The sequence below is a fragment of the Choristoneura fumiferana genome, chromosome 14, assembly GCF_025370935.1.
Source record: "Choristoneura fumiferana chromosome 14, NRCan_CFum_1, whole genome shotgun sequence".
Taxonomy (NCBI): domain Eukaryota; kingdom Metazoa; phylum Arthropoda; class Insecta; order Lepidoptera; family Tortricidae; genus Choristoneura; species Choristoneura fumiferana.
In genome coordinates this window covers 6,167,235-6,181,791 of record NC_133485.1, presented here as the reverse complement: position 1 = coordinate 6,181,791, position 14,557 = coordinate 6,167,235, and the positions used below count along the sequence as shown (strand labels likewise).

Below are 14,557 nucleotides of genomic sequence, written 5' to 3'. Positions count from 1 at the left end.
TCTAACAGTTAATTAACAACAGTATACTAACACTTTTGTAGAATCAGCATCAAAAGTAGCGGATCACTTTTTTTACTTTGGGCGACGGTAATCGTTTACCATCAGGCGATCCGTTCGCTCGTTTGCCCCCCTATACCATAAAAAAATGAACTCATTTATCAATCTTGTATGGAAGTACCTGGCTGTAAAACGACGAAGTAAATAAGTGTGCAGCTACTTTTGATGCTGACGACCGTACTAAAAAAAATCTACACTGACTGGTAAGAAGATCTGTGTGCTATGTGCAAATCCGTGCTAAAACTAATATGTCAAATACCCGAAAGGCGAGAAACGAACCCTGTTAATGTCTCTCCTTCTGTCTGTTTATCCTTCACAGGGCCATGTAGGTAATTCAAGAATTGTAATAGAAAGATAGATGAAATTTATACATAATTGGTATTTCTAGTGCCGCTAGTAATTGCATATTAAAATTAAGGTGCTCCCAACTAAACCATATAAAACCCCGCACTGCTAACATCGGATTTTAATGAATACAAGCATTTAAAGCGTAATATTTTATTATGACATGACCTACTTAAAATCGGTACGAAACAGTGCGCAAGACCGACTCTTACCTGGCAAGTTTTTATTTTAAATGTTTTCACTTGCACGTTTTTAGACGGGAATACAATAAAAATTTTGATTAGAGAGTGTGAGTGATAACTTGCTCCGTCCGAGTGAGATGTAATCCCAATACCGAAGTTAGGTCATCAAGATAGTTATTCCAGTCTGTTATGAATATAAACTTTATTTATATAACTGACCTCGCACAACTCACGAATATTATGTTTATGTCGCAACGCTGTAAAGCTAATAGGACGAGTATTTAGTATTTCATGCATAACCAGTAGTGATTCTTGTTTTATCGTTACAACAGCGTAGGGTAACCATGAAAATACAATAATTTTAAATTCTCTAATAAATAATTAGAAATTGCGTTTTCACAGTTCCATACGGATTAGATTTCGTTTTACATCGTTTTACATTAGTTTTTTAGTCCGTAATTACATATTTCAGTAGGCTGCGTTTGCCATCGTCCACAGTAAAATAATATACAGTAGGCTGCTTGCCTCGTCCCAAATGCCGGCAATCGTCTAGACTATGCTAGACATTGAAATTGTGTCAGAATTGTCACAAACAAGTAGGTAAAAAAACGATTATATTTACTCGCAGTTTCGCACGCATAGGTAAACCATTAGCCTTGTGCACATAAGTAAATTGTATAAAATTCGGGAATGTGCAAAAATTTCCAAAGTACTTAATTCCTAAAAATTGCATCGTGAATTTAACCAACGATGCATACTCGTAAAAGAACTCGCGTCACATGTCATAGTTCTCATCTTAGCGATTGAAATTTTGGAATTTTGAACGATTCGAGAACGATGGGAGAAGCTTAAATATTATTCCAGACATCCTGCTTTGGGGTAAACATTCAGCGTTTTTGCGGCGTTTTTTTTTTCGTTATTACCGTTTCGGCAATCACTATTGAAAGAGATGATGGTCGTGGTTATATTTTTGTCAAAACTAAAGACAATACCGATCCTAAATCTTGCGTGATCAAAATTTTTGCAACTTGTCCTTCCGTTGTGCTAATAAACGTGGAATGGTAATGACGTTTAACCGACCGGTTGAAACGCTCGAATTCACCCTCTGCACGCACGATTTCCCAAAATAACATTGACATTGTTATGGTATTGATGGCATAAAGCACTTGCTTCCCTTAGTCTGTCATTTAAATATAATATCACTTTTTTTTATTGGATAAATAAGAAAAACAGAAAACATTAAGTAATAATTAGAATAAAACTATCCGAAACATAACATAAACCTACATAAAAGTCACTTTATAATTTACGCGGTCTTTTGCGTACAATTTTTTTAGGGTAACTTTGTCCGTATTGTTTTTTTTGTTTACTGCGGTTTTATTTTCCCCGCCCGCTCTAATACAGGTGTTTATGCAAATGCCCCGAGTAGCTACCCAGCGTTTAGTGGAAGTCCTGAGTACTCCCGCTTACTGCTTCTTTCGATTAGTTTTCTGAGTTCACTGATTTTGTAGTTTCATAGACAAAATGGCAGATTCGAATACTTATGTACCTACCTATGGTTCTTAAAGTCTTGAAGATATTAAGCATGTCGGACAAAAGTCTACTTCAGATATTTTTTCAAACATTCCCTGGTTATCCTGTTTATTAAGTAACATTCCTCATTTTCTCTGAACGCCAATGCGCCCCTAAAAAAAAAACCTTTAAAAACACGCCCACAACGGGGTGTTATCGCCCACATTGAGAACTTATGGTATACAGTCACCTGCATTGATATATGCCAGAGCAGAGCGTGCAAAAATATCTAACACGTCATACCGGCCCTTGAAATAGAGCCCTATCAGATATTTATGCACGCTTAGTTGTGTCAGATATTGTTGGTAGGCAAACCCTCGCAGATCTTCGTTGACCCCTGAGTGATATAGATCACTTTATGACTGGTCTAATTGATAGTTTTGTTGGCAGGCAGCTCGAGCGGGTCGCCGGGCGCGCGCGCCGGCCGCCGCTCGTCCCTTGCGCTCACGCCGGAGGACGAGCCGCTTGTAGACGTCACCGTAAGTACGCGCCTACATCTACTATACGTCTAAACCCACACACTTGTAAATGTACTTATCTATGAGCTATAACCTTTTACAACTACTATACGCTTCTGTAGCCCGTAAGGCTCCGTTTCTACCAGAGATGTGCGAGGCTATGTTGCGTGCGAGGAATGTGTTTTTCATGAACCAATAGGAACGCTTCATTTACCTCGCCTCGCTCCGCTCAGCTGTTTCCACCAGAGATGTGCTGTGCGACGATAGGTAAATGAAGCGTTTCTATTGGTTTATGAAAAACACATTTCTCGCAACACATCCTCGCACATCGTTGGTGGAAACGCATCCTACGTATGATTGAAATCCGATCTGAACCTGTGAAAATATAGACCGGAGTAGTCGTAGAACTCTTTGTAAATGTGATAATAATTTACGCATTTAAATAGATCCCCATTTCCGTCATAAAATTTCACTACGTATAAAAATAGCTATACAATTAGGGTCGGATTCGGATTGTTGTACCTACCTAGTGCGAAACCGCTGTTTCGCACTACCACGCACTACGTCCGATCTGAATCCGTGATACGGTCCGAAATAATCGTAGAACTAATTGTATAATGAAATCGGATAACGAAAGTCGGATCTAATACGTAAAGTACGATACAAATAGTTTTTCAATTTCTCCAGATTGTTTTTTCACGGATTCGGATCGGATTTAGCTCTGACGTAGTGCGGAACCGCTCCAACGGAGTAACCTAAAAGGTTTTATTATCGAACCAACTGAATCGTGACCCACTGTGAACTACAATCGCGAACCCTTTCACAAAAAAGGCATAGTGATAGTGACGTCACATTCACTTTGCTTGACAAGAAAACTGACTAAGAATTTTCGTGGGTCAGGAATCAAACGGCTCGATAATGCTTCAATGAATATATGGACGTCTACAGTCTGTCGCCCTATGAATTATTAAAATTACTCATTACTCATTACCATAGACTTGGTTTAATCACAGACAAAATGGATTAGGATTATGTTTATTATTTTGTACTTTTTGTTGGCGTTTATTGTCAAATAAGTTAATAACTAAATGAAAAGAGTGAATGAAAGAAAAATGTTAATATTATTATGTAAAAAAAATTACTTACCTACGAACAATTTAGAGCTAATTTCAGAAAAAAATAACTTCCTAATCTACTCAAACTTACCATAAGTACTTAGCAAAAGCAGGAGAGAATTTAGTGATATATTTATTAAATTATTTTTATATTATTATTTTTACTCATTGAAATAGTATTGTTCCTATACAATTATTTTATAATCAGGTTTTATAATCTCGTACCTTAATTAAGCACTCGAGCAAGCCGCGTGGCCTAAACACGGTTTAAGACCCCACATTTATACAACGGTTGTACACAAAAAAATTTTTGAATTGACAATCGCTGAGGTACCTACCTACAGACAAAACTAGTAAGGACGTAATTGGTAGAGCTAAATATTCTTAACTAATTGACGTTAACGTTAACTATTTAAGACTGTAACTGCAGGGCTACTACGAAAATCGAAACTCAAAGTTCGTGTCGTGTGGTCCCTCTGCCACTTATACTATTTAATCCGAGAGCGAGAGAGACCGCACGACACGAACTTCGAGTTACGAGTTTCGTAGTAGCCCTGCTGGACCGGGTGACACTCTTTCCCGGCCCGAATAATACCGGGATGGAAATACCGACCCGGTTTTCGTGTACACGCCCATAGAAGCTCCTGTCAGTTTCTATGGGCGTGCACACAAAAACAGGGCCGGTATTTCCATGTCGGTGTTATTCGGGCCGGGAAAGAGTGTCACCCACTAGACCAGTGACAGCCTAAATATTTTTGCTGATCTGCGATTCTAAATTAGGACACTACAATTCTTTTTATTTTAGTAATAAGTTCTTGGAAATTCACCATTAATTTCTAATAATTTATTTTATTCTATCGCTATGGACAGGGTCGGATGATAAACTTGATGTACCTACATAAACTAGCGGCTCTGTGAGCTGCAGAATTGTGATATTTTTTAGGTTTTCAACCCCTATGGCTTCGCCATTTTGAACAATTTCCAAAAATCTAGATCGACGAAAAGCTTCGTTTTAGTTATTAAACCTGGGGTTGTAATGTCTAACGCCCGGGTGCTCGCGATCTTATTTGCCATCTTTTTCTAACCTCATCCGTGTGACAGAAAGAAGTGGTGAAAACGATCGTGATTTCAATTGCGTTAGACAATAAGGTCTCTGTAAAGACATGCGGACAGACACAGAAATCATTTTTCTAAGTTGAAAATAAAGCTTAGCACTCGCTCGGTCAATAAAATGGACCTCCGCAAAGTAACGCCTGATTCAATAAATTAACTAAATCTTCTGACCATATCTTGTTGCATTATCAATTTGCTCTTCAGAAAGATATATTGATCAGATTTTTTTCCCAATGTCAAAAGAAATATATAAAGTTTATATCTAAAAAGCTACCAATCTAATTCAATCGTTCAGCTCTTAATCGAATTGTTGACAATTTTCTACTAGGAAAAGCGGATGTTTTTCCGGAATCTGCAATTTGTAAGCGGCAGTTTGTGTAGAAAACAAATTGGAACTTGCGAATTATAAAGGAACAAAAAGGCAGCACAACAGATATAAATAAATAAATTTGTAAAGTTTATAAACAAATCCATGGGTAGTTTTGCACAGAGTTAAAAAAACAAGAATATACAGTTTGGTTCCTAGGCCACCAAAAAGTATTTACGTTATTCGATAAGCAGTGCTATTGTGCTTATTATTACTTATATGTATATTATTATTGTATGTATTACTTTGCATGCTATTATGTAGCAAAATATGTTTTTGTACTGGAAATGTTAATTTATCACCTATTGTACCATATTTTATGTGAATAAAGACATTTGAATTTGAATTGATAAATAAAATTACTTACCATGTTAAGGTTCCTTGAAGGCCCCGGAATTAAATTGTTTTGCTTACTATAAAGTCCAAGTCCAAAAGTTACCAAGATATTAAAAACATCTACACCTTTATGGCACTAACCATAAGTTCGACATATTATACATAGGTATTATGACTGTATACATATTTAAGCCCTCGACTGTACTTGCCTATCTTTATGTCGCCATAAAAACAAACATCGTGCCTTAGATATAAGCTTTCAACAACTTATTTGACTTTGCGCGCTGTGAACACTATTTTCTGGTCGATATGAACTATTTTGAACATGTAATATCATTTAATATGACATGAACTATGTTTAGGATTCCCTAACTATTTCAAAAGAAAGCAGCACAACCATTAAAGAATCACACGCCAGTCAGTCCGTCGGTCATAGCCAATTAGCACCGAAACTACCTTTTCGAATTTGCCTCATATTAAACAGTATGGAACTATACACTGCGCATGGCCCGACAACTTGGCCGGTTTTACTACTTTAAACCACGGAAACAATAATTATATTTGATTTCTAGATGTGTATTTAGACGGCGATTTGGGGTTCGATTCCCGGCCGGGGCAGATATTTGTATGAATAATGCGAATGTTTGTTCTCGGGTCTTTGATGTTTAATATGTATTTTAGCATGTATTTATCTATCTATATAAGTATGTTTATCAGTTGCCTAGTATCCATAGTATAAGCTTTGCTTATAACGTTTTAAACTTTCGTGATTCTCACTCATACGCTACCTACTAGTACTCATAAGCTTTGCTTAGTTTGAGACTAGATCAATTGGTGTCAAGAGTATCCCATGATATTTTTTATTTTATTTCAGTGCTAGTTTGTCACTGCATTTACGTTTGAGAGCGACCTATTTTCTTTGATTGAGCCAACAAAACAAAGGACAGAATAAATTGTGTTACTAAGTAGCTGTTGCCGGCAATTTCGTCTACCTACATAGCGCTAGAACTTCTCCCCGGATAGAAACTAGCCTGTGTTAATTTAGAATAGTGTTTAATTAGTGAAAAACATATTTCTTTTGTTGAAGAAAAAATCAGAGTACCTATCTAAATATTCAGAGTTTCTGCGGCTTTTTTTCTCAATACCTTTTTGGAAATAAATATTAATAGATATGATGTTCAGGGTTAAATTTTTATGAAAACTTAAGACAATACTGATGCTAAATCTAGCGTGAACAAAATTCTTATTATTTGTCCTTCCGCTGTGCCAAGACGCTCGAATATTCACCTCTTACTCCAGACCTTACCTCTCTTTCTCTCTCTCTTAAGTATCTTTTCCTATTTATCTTTTTACTATTTTAGCCAGGTTCATATTTATGACGATTATTAAACATTTAGGTACACTAGCCGCAGTAATCATTTTACACTATCATAGGTAGCAAAATAAGGCCTCTTGCCTATTATCTAGGTTGACAGCAGCGATAAAGATAACCTACTCGAAATACTTCGGTTCATTAATGATTAAAATATTTTAATCAGCGAGACTCTGATTGATAGTGCTTACGATAAATATATTCTTATCACGACTATCGTACATTAAGACAATCGATACACTAAATCGTTATTCTAGTGCTTCCTCAGGCCCGGCGCTGTATAATTGTGTATTTGGTGTCGGATATTAAATATAGTATCAAAAACAGAAACGCTCATTGTTTACGCGGTAATAAAGAAAAGGAAGTGCAAAATGTGACATGATTCATCAAGAAGGTGATTAGTGAAATTACGAGTAAAATCATTGTGTATTACTTCCACTGGTATGACAAGCTCAGGTGCTTAAAGCTAAAAAAAATATATTTCTTCTGTGTCAATTTCAATTTAAAACAATCTCGGGCAATAATAATAAAAAAACGGGAAAAATGTCTAATACTTTGCCTTCGCTTGAGTCATCGGAACTGATTTAAAGCTGGCAGTAGATATAAACAGCTCCAGCATTATCGCAACTAGTCTCTGCTGTAAGTAATTTTAAATCACAATTATCATCGGATAATGAGCGGATTACAAAACTATTTCCTGTAGATAAATCTCGTGACGTTTACCTTGCTTCCTGAAGTCGAAAAGCAATGGCAGACACCGCCAAGAATGGCGCAGAAGTTGAGAATCAAGAAGTTGAAGATGTGAAGAAACTAGGATGCTGGGCCAAGTTTAAAAGCTTGTTTGAAGATAGAGGTTTCGACTTAGAATATGAATACAGTACTCCCACTATAAACATTTTAGAAAATCAGCCAAATGCCAATGGATTCCGACGTATAACAGAGAGGAAACCTACAGAAGAAAGGAGAAAGTCTTTGGATAAAGAAGAAACCACTGAAGTTAGTACGAGCGTAGATAATTTTTACGAACAATTCGCTAACAATGATAATGCAGTCGATGTTAGTGATTCTGGGAAGAGAATCTCGAAGTATCGACATCGTGTGTCGATGAGACCCAGTTTATATCTGACTAATATCATGGAAGAAACTTCCAGCATTAAGGAAATAGAAGGCGACGATGAAATTGAAGAGGTAAGATTAAAAAAATATAATAAAATATCCCCTATAAACCTGAGAATCATATTTTAAAATTACTCAAAAATAAGCTTCTTGAAATTAAAAAAGACTTCCTGAAACTTGCATTTATAAAATGGTAATTATCTTACCAGAACACTAAACCTATTAGTCTAGGTAGGTCCTACTATGCAATATCCCATATTACAAATATGTAACAATCGTCTGATTGATACGAATCCACGTCCTACGTATAAACTTAGATACTCAAGGAAAACTTTCACCTAAATGAAACGACTCCACCGCCGCAAAATAAACTCGATCGACTCCAATATGCTCAATTTGTTAGTAAACTAAACAGCAAGGTAAAACAAATAAAGAGTAGTCGACTGAGTCACCTGTGGACATCGATATGTTAGTCGGAAATAACTCGTTTTTTTCGGGATAAAAGGAATTCGATTATTTATTTTAGTCTTTCAATATGGTGTAGGCAATCGGTTCAGTAGTTAAGGCGTGAAAGCGTAAGAAACAAACAAGCTCACTATCTAATTTATAATATAAGTAAAGGTGGAACAATGGTTAAGCACTGTTTTAAAGGGTTCAGGTAATATAACTCAAATGCACAGATGAAGAATAAGTATCTACGAGTATGTCACTCAATTCAAGGGAAACCTTTTTTTAGTAGGTACAATATCTCTGCAATTTTTCTTTCTTAAATATAAAATTCTCGTGTCACAGTGTTTGTAACCAAACTTCTCAGAAACGGCTTGACCGATTTTTTTTATGTTTTTTTTTTTGTGTGTACTCGGCAGGTCTAAGAATAGGACGTTAACTATTTTTCATACTTCTACGCGGACGGTGTCGCGGGCAACAGCTAGTATCCCATTATTGTTTTTTTCTACTCCTATACTGTAATCTGTGATTTACTTAATCACGAACAGTAATATAACAGCATACATAACAAGATTCTGGAAAAGTCTATAAGTATTGTCTATTCCCCATAACAGCACTGTATCGTAATGTTGCTAAAACGATACTGCAACCTAGCTACATATTAGTAATCTGTGACTGCAACCACTTACTTTTTTTTCTTAATTCGTACGTTTGGGCAGGCTAAGGTGTAGCCAGTTACATATTTTATATGGCTTTTATGCAGAATAAAAACTTTCCGAACATAATCCATAGCCTGCCAACATAAGTAACGCGTATTTTTAACATCATTACTGGCAAGTAAACGTTAATCAAAAACAAAATCACTTGTTTATTGTTTGTTTACCTTCTTTTTGCGTTTGCCATACTTTTTACTAAAGTATGAAAACGTTTAAAGTTTACTATTTTTCTAATTTTGTATTGTAATTAATAAGTAGGTACCCAGTCGAAGAAAAAGTATTGTATGCGACGTTGTATAAGTAAGTCAAAAAAAGCTCGTGGCGTCTTTTTCTTACGATGTTCGCTAAAGCTCACATCGTAACTCACGCCACTCAACTTTTTTGAACCCTGTTATACAACTGTTGCATAAAATACTATTAAACAATTAAATCGAACGACGCGGCAGCGCTTCTTTACCGGCTTAGCGGGCGTGAGAAAATATGTCTTCCTTTCCTATCCATATATAGTGTGTCATTTCTATTCCATTTATTGTTACTTCTGTGACGTCAAGCATCACGCTCTCACGCTGATAAAAGTACACTTGGAGCATAGGCCCTGGGGAGCTACTACGAAATTCGAAAATTGAAGTTTGTATCGTACCGTCCCTCTCACTCTCGTATTAAATAATATTAGCGTCATCGGGCCGGTAAGATACGAAGTTCGAATTTTGCACTTCGTAGTATAGGGCCTGTTTTATTCGAGCTCATTCCTGTATTCCTTTAGGATTCGGTATCTGGAACACTGTCTCACTAATTGGATTAGGATCCTGACCTCGAAATTGTGATGCCAATAAGTGGCCGAGAAAATTTTGCCGCTCGCAATACGATGGGCCCTCTGATTTAATTTGGTTGATTGGAATTTGAATGCTGGCATCATCCTGACCATTGTCTAGCTAGATTATATATACGTAGAAGAATCTATTGAATCAGGCGTTACTTTGCGGAAGTCCATATCAATGAACTAAAAGAATTCCTTGCTGACCTTACGATAGCTAAGCTTATGCAAAATATGCGTGTTCATAGTTCCTCCACTCCACACTGTTCACACAAACCCATCTATCACTAACTGACGCGTTTCGAACTCAACAGAGCTCATCTTCAGAGTGACACAACCGTACACATGCTCGTTGTTAGACTCGTTTTAACTTGTCACTGTAACTCCCAAGTACCCACATACGTTTTATGGTCCTTCTAACTTGATATTTATTTACGCATGTTTTATTAACTACGATTGCTGAAATTAGATCCAAGCCGTAGCAAGGGAGATGAAACTAATGTACCTGCTCATTAATAATTACTAGTATAGGTAGGTAGTGACGGTTAAAATTTATTTAATTTGTGGGTAGTTTTGTTTTGAAAACGTATTGGGTACTTGGGGAGTTACAGTAGTTAAAAAGTCTAACAACTCATGTCACTCTGAAGATGAGCTCTGTTTGAGTTCGAAACGCGTCAGTGTAGTGTGGTGGTGGTGATAGATGGGTTTGTGTGATTTGTGTGTGTTCACATGGAGGTGGAGGAACTGCATGAACACGCATATTTTGCATAAGCTTAGCTATCGTAAGGTCGCGGGTGAGCAGGAATTATTTTAGTTCATAGACAAGAATCTATTTCTTTGTTTAAATAAGGTTAGTTCCATTAAATCTCAAAGACTACCGCGTAGAATTCGTTTATCCTATTCCGCGAGAACTACGCAGTTTTCCGGTATAAATCCTTTGGCATTTATAATATTAGTGGGATTAGTACTTAACTGTAGAATATCACTATCTAAGAAATGTACCTAGAAAATCACTATCTTATCTCACTATACCTATCTAAGTATTTTTTTCTATTAGAAAATCAACAACACACACACATCTGTGTTTATATCGCTTACCTACTCGTACATAGGCCCCCATGTCTAGAACCAAATTAAGTCGGTTTTTCTTTGGAAGTAAACGTGTTAAATCATTCCGAATTGTCACTCATTAGTGTTCTCATCGTATCTTGCCACGCCAAAACTAACTTCTGCAAAATTCAAACCATATTTCAGCCCTAATCGTTGCCTTTTGTCCGCTTTTCAGTTCGATGTAGCGTCAGTAAATTCACTAAAATCATCACCTGATTCCGAAGCAATACGAAGCAGCCATTACTGTCGGACAATAGCGATGGACAAAGCCAACCGATTGGCCTGACTCGGTCGCCGCACAATACAAGCCCTGAAAGTATTAATATCCATTGTATAGAGAAAGTTGCACGTTGAATGTACGAGAAATATAGATTTACTTTCTTCAATGTTAGCCATGCGTTTTCTTTTACTTTTAAATCTCTATTTTGCTGTTTCAATTTAATGAAAAAAGAGAGATTATTATGTTGAGCTAAAAATATTTCTCAAGATAATTTGTACCTTTACTGCTTTTCCACCAGGCATGTCATTGATTTTTCAGTTAGATAGATCTCGTTGACTGACCAATGAACTGAACTTTTGTAATGAATAGAAAAATATTTAAATTTCTTTTCATTTCTTATAGTAGGAGGTAATTTAGTCCAAGTCTATCTCGCACTTTACTATAATAAATAGTACGCATGAAGATTAATTGCTACGATGAAAATAGTAAACCCTGTAGCTTGCTTTATTCTGACAAACACATCATTTCGAATTATTTTTACAATTTACATTCGATTTCTAGTTCCCAAAACTACTACCGCTTTTACATGAAACATAAGTGTAAGCCTATATCGCCTCCAACCATTCATGAACCGAGCATTGATTTAAAATGTGGAATATTTCTCTATTCGGTGGATTACGACAGAATCCGGCATTAAGCCGCTTCTCGCCGTACGCGGACGTGTCGAGAATGGGATCCTCTAAACAAATCCTTTGTCTGTTTGTGTGCTAAATTGAAATTTATTTGCACGGATTATTGGGGCGTGCTCATAACGTAAGAATATTAAAGGCGTATGATTTCTTTAAATAGGTTAAGCTGCTTCGTGAGATAGTTTGAGAAAATGGAAGCGAATGTGTGTATTAAAACCGCCGCGGCGACGCGAGATACTTACCCAATAGAAGACTATGTACTAACTCTTCTCTACCTCTCCCTTGTTTTTTCCTTGCATAACAGCTTCGATTTCTTTAACAGCTTACCATCTTTCTATCTAGTAAGCTGAAAAAGCCATCAAAAGCTAACAGCAACTGTCCATCCGAAAATAGGAATTGTATCAGAAATAATTGAATAAATTGGCTTTAATACATATAACACTGAAAAGACTATGCCTATTTATATTATAGCCTTCTTCGCTGTTGCCCGCGATTTTATCTGCTAAAGATTCGCTTATGCAATATTACAGTACATAAAAAACTATATCATATTCTTCTAAGGGTCAAACTTTCTTTATACCAGATTTGGTTACGATCTGTTGAGTACTTTAAGCATGCAATGAAAGCATAACAAACATACATGCCTATTCATATTATCATTTATAATATAGTTAGGAATGCGTACTAATATAGAGTAGAGACTTTACACTTCACATAATTGTTAGTGTGAAGGGTTTTTAATACACATTTCCCACCTGGCGTATATTTTCAACAACAGTTTTAGACCGCGACGGCTGGCCAGCCTCAGCCACTGATTTACAAAGCCCATAAATAACGTAAATAAAACTGTAACGAGCTTAAATTATCTGTAATACTTTGTTTACAACGTTAATTATGGTCGGATTCTTAATCAGCAAGATTGAAGATTTATTTATCTGGACTGTAAAACTTTACGAGTAGCTACTTATCATCGATGTGTTTAAAATCTTTGTAACTCTCGTTGTACTAAGTTGTGAATGGTTAGCATAGCAATGACTCGATTTGGCATAGAGAAAATTCAAAAGAAACTTAAAAGTAAAGGTTGAGACGAGTAATTATATCCCTCCGAAAATAAACACTCATGGTGATTTTTTTTGCAAGTTCTATCTCTAACTTAGTTTTACTAAGAGCTTTACTTAGGAGGACATTAAATTCTTTATTCAATGTTCAAACCAGCTATTATTTAAATTGGACATAATGGACATAGGCCATAGTTTGTAACGTATATGGCGCTCAACTCATAGCGACCATAATAATAGTATATTATAATTGGCGATCATTTATTATTCCTCTGTGGCCTTGAGTGGTTAAAAAGATTCCGTTTGTTGCCTTTGTCACAATAGGCTAGATTAAAAATAAAAATATACCATCAGTTAGATTACTTACCAGAAAATCCATACCAATATTATAAATGCGAAATTGTGTGTGTTTGTATGTTTGTCCGTCTTTTGGCATAGATTTATGGGTCAGAGAGTGACATAGGCTACTTTTTATCCCGGAAAAATGCACAGTTCCTGAGGGAACAGCGCGCGATAACCGAATTCCACGCGGGCGAAGCCGCGGGCAAAAGCTAGAATCTAACATATAAACTAACGGAATAAATAGAATAGGTCATTTTTTTACCCTGGAATCTACCAAACTCTTAAGAACTGAGGTAGGGACGGTCAAGGACTTAATTCATGAGCCACCATGGAACCCTTTCAAAAGAAAAGTCATTACGAACTAATGTAAAAGTAACAAACAATTTGGAATTGAAATAAAAAATACAAAAAGATTCCAAAAACCCAATCTTACGATTTTCCTTGTTAATTAATGCGATATGACTGTGAAATGGTTCCGTGATGGCTCATGAATTAAAGTCCTTGACCGTACTTACCTACCTACCTAGTAGCCTTAAGTAATACAGAATTTAGTTAAAACCCGTCGTCATTTAAAAATTATAAATAATCTTACTATCCTTTACCCGTGGCTTCACTCGCATAAACCTATTAGATCTGACAGTCGAATTTGCATTTTTTTTTTATTTAAATAAATTGAATTGAATTACAATTAACCCCCCCCCCCTCCCCACCTCATTTTTCTACCCTGTTTTTTGTATTCGTTATGTTAACTTGTACTAATTTTTCAATAAAGAATATTCGTATTGCATTGACCTTTCTCAAGTTTTTCTACGATATTCTTAAAGTACGAATTCGATTTCGTCCCGCAATTGTTAATTCGGTCAGTACATCGTCATTTTAGTATTTGCGGTTCTGAATACTAATTATGGCGTTTAGGAGCTACGTGCCAACCGGCGACCGTTTACATTTGCATTTACATTCATGGAGACTTTTCAAAGGGACTTATTACCACCTCTGCGACATTTGAAATGTTGACTCTAAGAGCTTTAAGTAAAGTTTAAAATAAAAAGGTTTGAGAAATGGATATGTACTTTTTCGAAAATTTGATCAAGGAACACAATTTACTATTACAAAGAACATATTTACTGT

The 14,557-nt window shown here is 36.1% G+C and overlaps 1 protein-coding gene across 3 annotated transcripts in view; it reads left to right on the top strand.

Moving 5' to 3' along the window:
* Pde8 (phosphodiesterase 8) overlaps positions 1-14,557 on the top strand; it is a 314,310-nt gene that overhangs the window by 206,031 nt on the left and 93,722 nt on the right. For 2 of the 3 annotated variants that reach the window (XM_074097325.1, XM_074097324.1), the window contains exon 1: positions 7,193-8,105. In XM_074097325.1, coding sequence (XP_073953426.1) covers positions 7,665-8,105 — 441 coding nt within the window. In that variant the 5' untranslated portion in view covers positions 7,193-7,664. Of the gene's footprint in view, positions 1-2,546; positions 2,636-7,192; positions 8,106-14,557 lie in introns of those variants that run through there. The other variant, XM_074097326.1, reaches the window with a different exon arrangement.